This window comes from Aulonocara stuartgranti, assembly GCF_965226115.1.
Source record: "Aulonocara stuartgranti genome assembly, chromosome: 17".
NCBI lineage: Eukaryota > Metazoa > Chordata > Actinopteri > Cichliformes > Cichlidae > Aulonocara > Aulonocara stuartgranti.
In genome coordinates, this window is record NC_138953.1 from 7,213,220 (window position 1) to 7,224,693 (window position 11,474).

Here is an 11,474-nt window from a genome sequence, read left to right on the forward strand (position 1 = left end):
CCCAAGGTGAGATCTAAACCCTCGAGGCCTGGAATTACCCACCCCTGATTTAGAGTCTGCAATTACATTCTATTTTTTTGAAGTTCGTGTACCTCATAAAATAAAACTGCATATAATATGCTACCAGGAAATCTGCAGAGGATGCTTTTTGACAGAGATGGGGACAGTAACACAGGGGAAAGTTAAACTTCAAGTGTCTTAATTGACAAACAATATAATGTAATATAGATAGTTAATTTCCATTTGTGGAGTAAAACTGTGGAACAGTTTTCCAGCAGGACTACAGCAATTCCATCCATCCATCCATTCTCTTGCACTCTTGCAGTTAGCCAATTCCACTAACTGCAAAAACTAACATTAGAAAGAAAAAATAACAAATTAAATTATGAATTAGCACAGGAACCTGGACCCATGACTAAACAATGACTGTAAAAAACTACAGTCATTGCCAAAGCAACACAATGATTTAATTTATTATAAAAATAGCACCAAATTTGCTAATAGTCCATTTTATTTACACAGACAGCACATAGACACTGTGACATCAACCAGTGGTTCATGAAGTGCCACTGGTAAACCACCTTGTGTTTAAAGACCAGATGCGGCAGTAAGAGGTGGATCTGACTGAGAATGAAAGAGGAGCATTTCCATGTGCCAGTGTACATGAGGTTGTCATCTCTATATTTTGGCCAAATTAGATGTTCAAAAAAAAGTTAAGAGACAAACATAAAAAAAGATAAGAATTTACCTGATAACCATCTGGACGCTGGCAAAAGAATGTTTTAAACGCCACAATTTTAAAATTGTGTTCACGAGGCAGGCTGACAAAGCAGCATGGCAGGATAATACTTTCATCACAGTTCACATCACTTTGTTTCATCATTAATATCTCTTCTAAACCATATTAAAGCCAAACAAAATGATCCCTTCCCGCTGACACTCAGGGACAAAAGAGATTAGATCCACATTCCTAACATGAATTAGTTAACATAAATGGCATAAAATGATTCCTTTCTACCTGCATGCCACACGGGGAGAATGGGAAAGAGTTGTCATATTTGATTAAATCACACACCATCTGTAGTACCTTCCTTTGGCAAGTAGAGTTTGAACAAACTCACAAACTGGCCTTTGACTGTTCTCTGCCTGAGGAGCTCAGTGGCTGCTTTGATGATAACGTGGTCCGACACTGTGATAGGAGCCAGGGAACGAGGCTTGACACCGCAAGCCCTCCCATCCTCCGTTATACATATTGCTCACTCTTCCTCGCGCATGTACACAAAAACCACAGGGGACTTGTCACCCACCCACGCTGAAATCTACCGCCCTGCTGTTCCACATTTTGAGTTATTACCTGTTTCTATTATATCGTTCACACAGTGCCAATAAAGCATGAATCGAGTTATGAGATGGGAACCAAGAGCTGAACATTTCAGCCTTTATTAAGCTGTCTGTTAGTGCAAGAGGAAGCGTCCGCGCACGTACATACACAGAGTTAAAGTTCCCACAATCAACACAGACAGAAACGGGAGAGCATAAAAGCACAGTGATCGCTTCAGAGATGAGCAGATGGGACGGTGTGAAGAGAGAAAGAGCTGGAGGAAGAGGAAGGCGAAGAGGGGAACTCAAATGAAACAGGAAATTAAATAAGATATCCTAATGTGAGGAGACAATTGGTAAGAAGTCATCAGACAACGTAGGCCACAGCAGCCTTGAAAGTTTATCAGTGCCTTCACAGGAATCACAGAACCATAAGTACTATTTAATAAATGTGAAAGGGTCGTTATTCATGTGTGAATTGTAACGCCACAGAGTGCAGGGACAGTCAAAGGCGGTACAAGGAAATGTGAAAAATGCCACTACACTTTTTTTTGGTTTTTAAACACACTGCGCTTGTCACTGGGTAATTTCTCTTCTTTGTCATTCCAGTTGCATTCTTACAAATTTGTTTCCAGTTAGTGTGACACGCTCAAGGCCAATAAACCTTCACAAACATATTTGTGCAGTCGTCGGCTTGTGCGTGCTCGGCAAAAACGTGTCAACATGTTTGTCTTTGTGTGCGTAACTCAGAAAGTCCTGGTGAGTGAACCGAGCAAAATGCCTGAACAGTCAGCTGTCGCCCCAACAGAACATGTACAAACTAAGATCACACTGTAAACAGGGGTGGCTATATTTTCTCAGTGTGGACATGCAATGTAAGTGATTCACTTTCATGTTTGTCTCGTCACAAAATAGTCCAGTTTGCACTTAGAGGCTTAGAGACCTTTAGTGAGATTTTCTAGAGATTACCTCCTAAAGTTTGGAGGTGTTTGATGGGCATTTTCTTTAAACTATTCCCACAAAACCTCATCGGTTGTCAAGCAACACAGGGTGTAGTGTGGCATTGCAAAACAGAGTGATAGACTGTTATCCTGTTTACATCTGTGGTCAGAAGTTTTTTCTTTGCGTTTTGCCTAGAAGTCCAGCATCCAGGAGTCATGCTGGAGACTGGTGTTTTGTACATGCCATTTAATGACGTTATCAGCTGAGGACCTGTCAGGTGTCAACACTTCCTCCTTGCCCAGGTTTGCCTTCCATTTCCATTCCTAGAGCTAGTATGCAGAATTCTGTAAAGGGAGTAGTACGTTCCTTCTTCAGTTTTCTTGAATTTTATTTAAATCTGGAGCACCAGGGCTGGTGGCAGACACTCAGCTAGCAGATTTTATTTCTACGTTTTCAGTGAAGAATTTCCCATTTGTAGCAAACACAGCCTTGAAGGCCTAATAAATGGGCCGCTGTACGCCTACATTGATTTTCCAGCATTTGTCAATAACCATTTCCAGTATTTGAGATTCAATGAATGCCATTTTCATTCAAAAAAGAGTGTTTTTTTCCCCCTGTGGAATACAACAATATTTCTAAACTGATGTGTTTTGCTATTCACTCAGAGCTCTTTCTCCACGTTTTGATGGGTGTGTTTGTTACAGGCAAACATTTTCAGCATGGTTTAGTGGTTTGGATGAAATCCAGTGTAAACTGGACTTCCCATGCCCTTGCATCAGAAGAAGGGCATAAGAAGCATCCTGGCTCATAGCCAAAGGATGTGCAGGATTTTGATCAGCCTCCACCTTTCCCGAAGGCATCAAGTCACAGGTATTTTCTGTAACTTTGATGATTAATGATTGATAGTGAAAAAAACTGTTTGTTTTTATTCAATATTTAATATTCAATATTTAATTAAATATTAACCTCTTAAGCCCCAAGCCTAACTGATCAATACATGGCTAAAAGACTCAAATGTGTTGGGGTTCTTATATTTCTTTTAAATGGAAGGTTTTATCTCTTTGCAGTATTCATTAGGAGGATCTATTCAAAAGTGATGTTGAATAGCAATTGCACACTGCAAACGCTAATGATTTAGACTGCATAGAGTTCAGCCTGACAGAATCCAGCCAAAGCAAAGCATCTTAAAAATTTCACATTAAAATGTACTACAAAAGTGAGAAATATATATTTGAGTAAGCAAATCAGTCTTAAATTGTGAAACCAGAAGTAGGATGATTTCAGCCTAACCCCGGTGTATTCATTGGATTAATTATACTGACCTTCACACATGGTGAGTCTCTATTACACATAATCAGACATAGAAATTTCATTGTTTGCGCAGCCACTAAGTATCCAGGAGGTAAGAGTAGAGGTGAAATGACCTCATCAAACAGACTGACAGAGAATTAACAGGCAACAATACTGGCAAGTTAATTATGTGTAATTAATAACTAATCAATGTCATAATAAATCACTAGTGATTTCTTCTTTGATTTGAATTGGCAGCTTAAAATCAACCAATTCAAAACATTTTCAACTTTTATTTCATATAGTGTTTAACCTGTCAGATGCAAGTGTCATTTCTCTTTGCTGATATCACAGACTGAATTATTGAGGATTTAGAAAAATAATAACAATGAAAAGAAAAGTAGTTAGTTAGTTATTTTTCATTTGATTACATAAATCGTCTAATATAAACTGTTACTGTTACCATTCCACCATGACCAAATCTGAGAGCATGGCGCCATCGCGTGTTCGAGTCTCGCAACTGCAGCCAGCATGAGGTGGTGTTTACTGTTGCTAGGTAACGCGCATACCTAGTTTAAGGCCAGTGAAAGGCTTTCTGCTGATCCAACCCTAACTGTCGGCGTTTTTATTTTTCTCTCAACATGGCAGATAAAGATAAACTGGATTTGGTCCATCGGGACGCGATTCACGTCGAGCGGGTCCGGAAAGAGCAAAGACACCAGAAGCTCCACACGGAGTTCAGCATCAACCCCCACAGGAAATGTAAGTAAGCTAATCTCCCCTCTTGCTCCGTTTCTCCCTCACATCAAAAATATGATAAAAATAAGAACTATCACTTACTCAAAAGTGTGACTGGGCAGGGTTTTTTTTCCTTTTGAATTTCACTGCGATTAGGGGACCAAAATCAGGGCCCTCAGCACTTTAGCAGTGCTTGCATGAAAGGTTACACTATGATTCAGTGTCCAGCATGCTTATTAGGAAGAGCCAGACACTGAAAAGCACGAGTGCTGTGCATTTCATGGCAGTTTGGTCCTCTTTTGTAGAGCTCTGTATAATTGTTGTACTGTATACCTCCTTTTCTTATGTGTGTGTGTGTATGCTGTGTTACAGTGCATGTACTGCCAGACAAACCCATGTGTAGGAGAACGACAGAAGAGATTCCAGAGGACGGTAAAATTTCCATTGGAATTAAATGCGAGAAATATTCTATCCACCTATTCCGTTTATATAAATTTGTTTTTAAACAAGTTGGTTTTATAATTTGATTTTTTTGGCCTCCAGAGGATTTCATCAAGGCTTTCCGCAAGGCCCACGAAGTTCCTACCAAGAAGTATTCTATGCCACTCACTGAGAGCCAGGAGATAGGATGGATGTCGACTCCACTGGTGAGTAAAACTCTCTGTTAGTGGATTTTGGAACAAACTGTAGCTTAAATGTGTGAAAAATTAACACTAACAACCCCAACACTACTATGAAGACGTCATGAAACCCCGCTTGTGTAAATTTTGAAGAATCTGCCCCAACAATTCTTTCTCAGTGTTTAGTCTGGTGTGGGATATCAAACTCGAGTAGAAATGGCTGAGACACAGCTGGGATATTTAATGTGTTTAGTTTGATTTAATGTCTGCAGCAAATGGTGCGACACCCAAAAAAAATACTTCAGGGAAGAAACCATTGTCACAGCCCAATGTAAACGACAATTATTGGTGGAATAACTTGAAAATTGGGAACACCATTGTTAACATGTCCAAACATTCCTCTTTTAATTAGGAATTAAATTCTGGGCTGACAATGATGCCTAGAATAACACAATACAGATATTTGTTTCTCATTTAATCATGCCATTTTGATATTTGAAAATTGTTTTCCTTTTTTATAAGACAGTAAACACCAGTAGGCTGATGTAATCGTGCATCCACCTTAACTCTGTTGATTTATTTTCCACCAGGTCCCGGAGTCCCGCCAAGACACCAGATTCAATTTCTTCCGATTTATGACAGACGTCACCAAACACCATGAATTTGGCCAAAGAACACAAAATTACCCCCCCCCACCCCACCCCACACACACAAAAGAGAGAGAATAGAAACTGAATGCCTACTGAAATGTATTTGTTCATCAAACATGCGGTTGTCAGCACAGAAGCTGACCCTTCTTAGAGAAACACTTGGGGGGAACATTTGCACAGGTCTGTACAAAACACACACGCCCATCACATACTAATCATACTAATGAATGGAAAAGGGCAAAACTGACAGCTGCTCAATATTATAAAATGTCATGTAACATGGGAGAGAATCAACGAGTCAAAAAGCTGAGTGAGAAAAGTAAAACAGAACACACAAACCTTAGGAGAAGAGTGAGTCATTGAGAAGGTGGAGATATGGAGGTGTAATCACAGAGAGTGGATCTAAAACCACCTTAGGGTAGGGACAACTGCAGCCACAGATGCAAATATCAGGGTATCTACAGCAAATAACATTGTCCTTCTCAACCTTAGGAAAGCTCTGTATTTTGGAGCTGTGTGCAGTCCATTCTTGGCTTTACAGGCCCTTTGAATAGCTTCCCCAGCTGTGTGATTGGACTCAGTCCATCTGTGGTTTGAATATGATTAATATGGACCTCCATATCAATCCAGATGCATGTACGAAAGGTATATTGTACCAAAAAGTGTAGAAGAAGAGCTCATAGTCCCTTTAGGCAAATCCTGCCAAAAAGCAGAGTGCAAAGTCCAGTCTGCTGAGCAGCCCGCCAGTCTCTAAGAGCGATTCTTCATCTTCTTGCGCACAGACTTGCCTGGACGTTTCTGGAAGTCAAAGAGAAAGAAATGATTTGTTTTCTTATTTACTCATTTGAATAAAACAGTCAATAGATAACCATGTGTGTGAGAGACTCACATTTTGTTTTCCTCCTTTCCCCTTCTTCCCTCCCTTGCCGTGAGCTATTTTGGCACGGAAACCGGAAACATCGTTGTAGCTTTCCTTGGTGTTCCACTTCTTTCCACTCTTTTTGCCTCCAAAGCCAAACTTCTGGTCCTTGAATTTTCTCTTAGCGCTAGGCCTGTGGGAAAAATAAATAAGTAAGAGTTTCATTGTAAAAATGCCACAAATCTGAAGCGGGACCAAAAAGAAAAAAAGCAATGACTGCTGTGTGCACTGCTGAAAAGTTCAAACTTACCCCTTTTTGTTCACTGCTTTCTTTGAGCCCTGAGAAGATTCTTTATTCATCTTCTGGTCACCTTCCAAGAATTCCAGTTTGTCGGTCATTCCTAGAAAGAGAAGATGTTGTTCCCAGTGCTCAATAAGTGACGTGTCCAAATTGGTGTAGTGACAAAACAATAAAAGAAATAAGGAAATAACGTCCATGCTACACTTGTAAACACCGACCTTTCTGGTATTTCTTTACAGCGGACATCATGGCCTTCTTCTCCTGCTGTCTCTTCTGGATCACTTCTATTTGGACCTGGCAAAAAATTCAAAATTAGTCATTCTTTTAGCCATGTACAGTCGAAGTATCATACACATATAACACTTACAGGTGTTAAGAAGAATTTCTGAACTCAGTCACCAACCTTTTTGCCAAACTTCCTTTGCTCGCGCAGTTTCTTGGCCTTTTCTGACCTCTCCATAATCATCTGCTTTGAGATCAGCTTTTTCCTGATCTGAACAGACCAACAAATGAAAAAGTATATGAATTTAGGCCCGACAGAACAAAAGAACTAAACTCAGGTCCTGAACCAGTATGTGCAAAGAAATGTTAATTACTTTACTATATGGGTGAGAACTAATACTTAATTACAGTGATGCTGTTTCAGGTGTTATGGAACATGTAAGGAGAAAAAAAAAAGCATCATCATATAGGAGACCAGGCTCACCTTCTGCATGTGCTGATCAGATTTGGCCATCTCTGCAAAGTAGTCTTCGGGCCTCTTGGTGGCTATGCTGTGCCTGTTTAGGAGTGGCAGTGCCTCGAGGACTGTAGCCTGAGCTTGACGGTAGCTGTAAATAAACAAAAAACACAAAGTAATTGGAATGGTCTCTTTGTAGCCGTGTTGTATTTTTCCAGCATGTTTTTTAGGCTATTCTCGAAAACATTCAACACCGTATGCATGTTTGTAACTCTTTAGCTGAAAAAAAAAAATGACTTATTTGTCTGACTTGTAACCAAACTATATTAGTGTGGTTACAAAATACAAGTATATGTGATGCTGTTTAGCCTATCGTCCAATCTCTCTCTGCTTCCTTTTCTTTTTCTCTTACCACCAACCAGTTGCAGCAGATAGCTGCCCCTCCCCAACCCTGGTTCTGTCTTATGAGCAGGCACTATATAAATAAAACTGAGGTGAATTAACGGTCACTTACAAAAACATCTCCCTCTGGAAATCATCATCAGCATCCAGTTCCCCAGCGGCTGGCGCTGAAGCTTTCTCTTCAGCTTGAGAAATGATATTTGCAGCTGGTAGGTTGGTCAGATCCAATCTCTCCACCCAGGGAAGATCTTTACGAAAATCAGCAACACACTGTTTCAACCCCTCCTGTGTGACAACATAGGAGCAATAAAGGTACAACAAGTAACAATATTATTCACTTTACAGGGAATTTCGAGAACTGTTCCATTGCTGCTTTAAAACTATTACAGTGGTATGGTTGTTTATAGTACGTTGATCATCCCTGTGTAGCATAACTTGCTACTAACAGAAGATGTGAGATGCCACTCACCACATTGTTGGCGAACTTTTTGGGTTTATCCACCAGGACGTTCATCCCAGGCTTCAACAACCCCGCTGCAAAGGCTTCTTGCAGCTGGGCAATGAAATGAAGATGAATAATATTAACTCTGACTTATCTAAACCACCACTTGCTACAGCAAGACTACACGGTCCTACTAAACGTGAATTTTCCTGCTATCTAAAAAGCTTGATTAGAAAAATAAAGATTCTGATACTGACAATAGTACCAGGTCTCTGTTTGTTTGATTACCTTTATAAACAGCAGGCACAGTGACGTTTAAAACCTTAATACCTAACAGGAATGTGGTTAGCTAACGATGCTAGCATGTTAGGAAACTGACCTCATCGTCCGATAATTCACTGTTTTCCTCCTCTGAATCCTGACCGAGCAGCGCCTCCTCCTCTACGGACGCCATAGTCTTGCTGTCGATAACCATGAGATGACTATATGTGAACTATCAATGTTAAAACGTAAAACAATACGCCTCGGATATACAGTGCTCCTCACATGGACTATAAGGAGCCTTTCACGTGGAGCGGAAGTGACGCCTCTGAACGTCCTACCTATTCAGTTCGCCGGCGGATAAAAGGTGTAAAGAAAATTAGTTCCAACCCGGAAAAAATTCAACGCAAAAAAAGTAAATAAATTAATAAAAAAAATAATACAGAAGTAAATAACGTTTAAGTCACACTATCCGATAACTCAATGTCCGATTCGCTCTTTGAAGAGCGGCGAAAATCACAAGTAAGTTGTATTACAAGTAAGTTTCTGATGCAACTTTTGTCACGTATCATCTTATTTTATTTAAATCTCCGCTTTTCATATAGATAAAAATGTTGTTTTGAATTCCATTCCAGTCTTTAAATTTGATTTAACATATGAAATAAAATGCACTGGGTGGTTTAGAAAACCAATGACTGTATAAAAATCTACGGTCATTGACGAAAACACGTTTCCTAGTGTGTAAGTCTAGTGTGTAATATCAAATAAGTCCTCTTAGAGGAGATGTTGTACACCTGTGCAGACTGGAAAGTACAGTGGATGGGTCGATATGAGAACTTTACAGTCTAACGTCAATTTAGAGATTCTACTTTAAATCGTTTCCTACTGTGTAAAGGAAGACTCAGGATTTTCACTTGCCACCTCATCAAGAAAGAAACTATCGACATTTCTTTCCCATTACTCAATTCCTGAGTCGATTTCTGTCACTTTGACATGGCACGACTGAGAAAAATGTCTGCATTTTGGCCCAGTGTCACTGTCAATGGACATTTTGTCTGTGGGGAAAATCAGGACAGCCCAAAATCTGGTGCTCTGAGTAAAGTTTGTTTCTGCATTCATTAGACATTCAAAAATAAATAAATTCTTTTATTGTTTATTTCTTGGGATGTAGCCTCTATGTATCTTTAACATACATATCTGTGCCTGTGATCTATAATCATGCTACCCAAGGAACTTTTTCCTTAAACTCTCCAGTGGACATCACACACATTTTGATCTGTACCCGAGAGAAACCAGTGGATGTGCAGTATGCAAAGGCCATCAGCATTGAAATGTCCAAATCCGAGGAGTACTTCCAATGGGAGTCACAATCATTCACTTTAATGTTAGCAAAGGACAGTTTGTATTCATCTTATGTGGTCACGTAGCAGTTGTAGAGTGAAGGGCTTGCAGTTAGAACCAGAGTGCGTATCTGCTGAATGCTAATGGTGTGCTTTGCCTATGACCATGGAAGTAAGTTGATCTTACTCAAAATGTCACTTGAAAGGGATTCATTTCAAGTGGTCAAGCAAGGACCTCAACCATACCAAGGGCAAGGCGAAGAGCTGACATGCTTTAAAGTGTGCATACTAAAAATAAAACTAAGAGATAATTTACCCTTTCGGGTGGTGAGAAGTAAAACACTCCTAAATGCAATTAATGGTTAGCGGTGTTATGTTTATGCTGCTTCACAGATATGGTTTCCTTTGGAGGATAAGGTAATTGCAAACCTTTATTATAGCCACATAGCAAAGAAACAGATAATCAATAATCACCCAGAAAGTAAAGCAGAATCAGACAGGCATATCTTTGCCTTTTTTCATTGTTTTATGTGGTGTCCAGGTTTCTCAGTGTGAATGTAACTTAAAGAAAAATATAAGACATATCCTTATATTGAAACTCTTTTGTATGGTAATTACCTGGGTGGTTGCTGGTGTCCTAGCTTATGCAATGTGCATCAGAACTGCTAACTGAACAAAGCAGCACATAGCATCTTTGATTTTCGCTTTCATACGCCATTCAAATAACTAAAAAACATCAAAAGATATTGAATCTGGAACTAATGCAGTATTTTAATATTTTGCCTATTTTATCCTAAGTTTTTTTTCTCTTTACATGACACTGCTGCTCTTATCTATGTTACTGAAAGTTAAATTCATTATCTCTTTGAAGGTTGCTTTTGAGATTGACTAATAGTAACATGAACAGCTTTCTTCTTAATAACCGTCTCGCTTTCATGACACCTGGACTTCAAAAGTGATCCAACTTTACAGGCTTACTGACATTACTTTGAATTATCAGGAAAGCTCAGAGTAGTCTTGCAGAAATGTGTTATTTTTAATGAATAACAGTTGTAATAATTAGAACATACAGTCATGGTGAAATGATAGTACACCTTCTGGCAATTCAGTTAATAAAAGGTCATCTGGTCCTTACCCAGTCTTAAAATTAGGTAAATGCAACCTCAGATGGACAACAACACCTGATATATTACACTGAGCTAAAATGCAGAAGAAAACTAAGTATAGCAAATCATTTAATAGCTTGTTGAACTGTAACTTGAAGTTATAATTTCTGGATTAACTATATGTCTCTCACATTGTAACAAAGACATTTAGGCTCACCTGTATTACAAGGCTGCTTCAGTTCATTGAGGTTTGTGGGCATTTATGCACAGCTGGGGTGGCCAACTCCGGGCCTCGAGAGCCGGTGTCCTGCAGGTTTTAGATGTGTCCTTGATCCATCACAGCTGATATAATGGCTAAATTACCTCCTCAACATGTCTTGAAGTTCTCCAGAGGCCTGGTAATGAACTAATCATTTGATTCAGGTGTGTTCACCCAGGGTGATATCTGAAACCTGCAGGACAGTGGCTCTCAAGGCCTGGAGTTGGCCACCCCTGAGCTAGAGCATTTCTATCAGTTTGAGGTC

General features: G+C 39.6%; 2 protein-coding genes across 3 annotated transcripts; one reads left to right on the top strand and one right to left on the bottom strand.

The window, feature by feature from the left end:
• Positions 1-4,120: 4,120 nt before the first annotated feature.
• cfap144 (cilia and flagella associated protein 144) lies at positions 4,121-5,638 on the top strand (the record flags this gene model as incomplete). The annotated part of the gene is made up of 4 exons (XM_082511241.1): positions 4,121-4,314; positions 4,663-4,722; positions 4,834-4,937; positions 5,501-5,638. Exons 1-4 carry the CDS (start codon positions 4,194-4,196, stop codon positions 5,636-5,638), a joined length of 423 nt encoding a protein of 140 aa, XP_082367367.1. The 5' UTR covers positions 4,121-4,193.
• Positions 5,639-5,642: 4 nt separating this feature from the next.
• On the bottom strand, positions 5,643-11,267 carry ebna1bp2 (EBNA1 binding protein 2). 2 transcript variants are annotated; one of them, XM_082511240.1, is made up of 9 exons: positions 11,168-11,267; positions 8,271-8,354; positions 7,914-8,086; positions 7,427-7,550; positions 7,124-7,213; positions 6,939-7,014; positions 6,730-6,820; positions 6,450-6,612; positions 5,643-6,358 (listed from the first exon to the last, which is right to left on the bottom strand). In XM_082511240.1, exons 2-9 carry the CDS (start codon positions 8,313-8,315, stop codon positions 6,311-6,313), a joined length of 810 nt encoding a protein of 269 aa, XP_082367366.1. In that variant the 5' UTR covers positions 8,316-8,354; positions 11,168-11,267; the 3' UTR covers positions 5,643-6,310. The 2 variants fall into 2 exon arrangements, with proteins under 2 accessions (XP_082367366.1, XP_082367365.1); XM_082511239.1 differs by lacking the exon at positions 11,168-11,267 and adding an exon at positions 8,623-8,845.
• Positions 11,268-11,474: the final 207 nt, after the last annotated feature.

Excerpts from the sequence above, each read along its gene's own strand:
- ebna1bp2 (XM_082511239.1), bottom strand. The coding sequence starts at position 8,718 with ATGGTTATCGACAGCAAGACTATGGCGTCCGTAGAGGAGGAGGCGCTG. Across the intron at positions 7,015-7,123 it reads AAAGGAAGTTTGGCAAAAAG|GTCCAAATAGAAGTGATCCA; the intron begins GTTGGTGACTGA and ends ATTTTTTGCCAG. Across the intron at positions 6,821-6,938 it reads TGTAAAGAAATACCAGAAAG|GAATGACCGACAAACTGGAA; the intron begins GTCGGTGTTTAC and ends TTCTCTTTCTAG.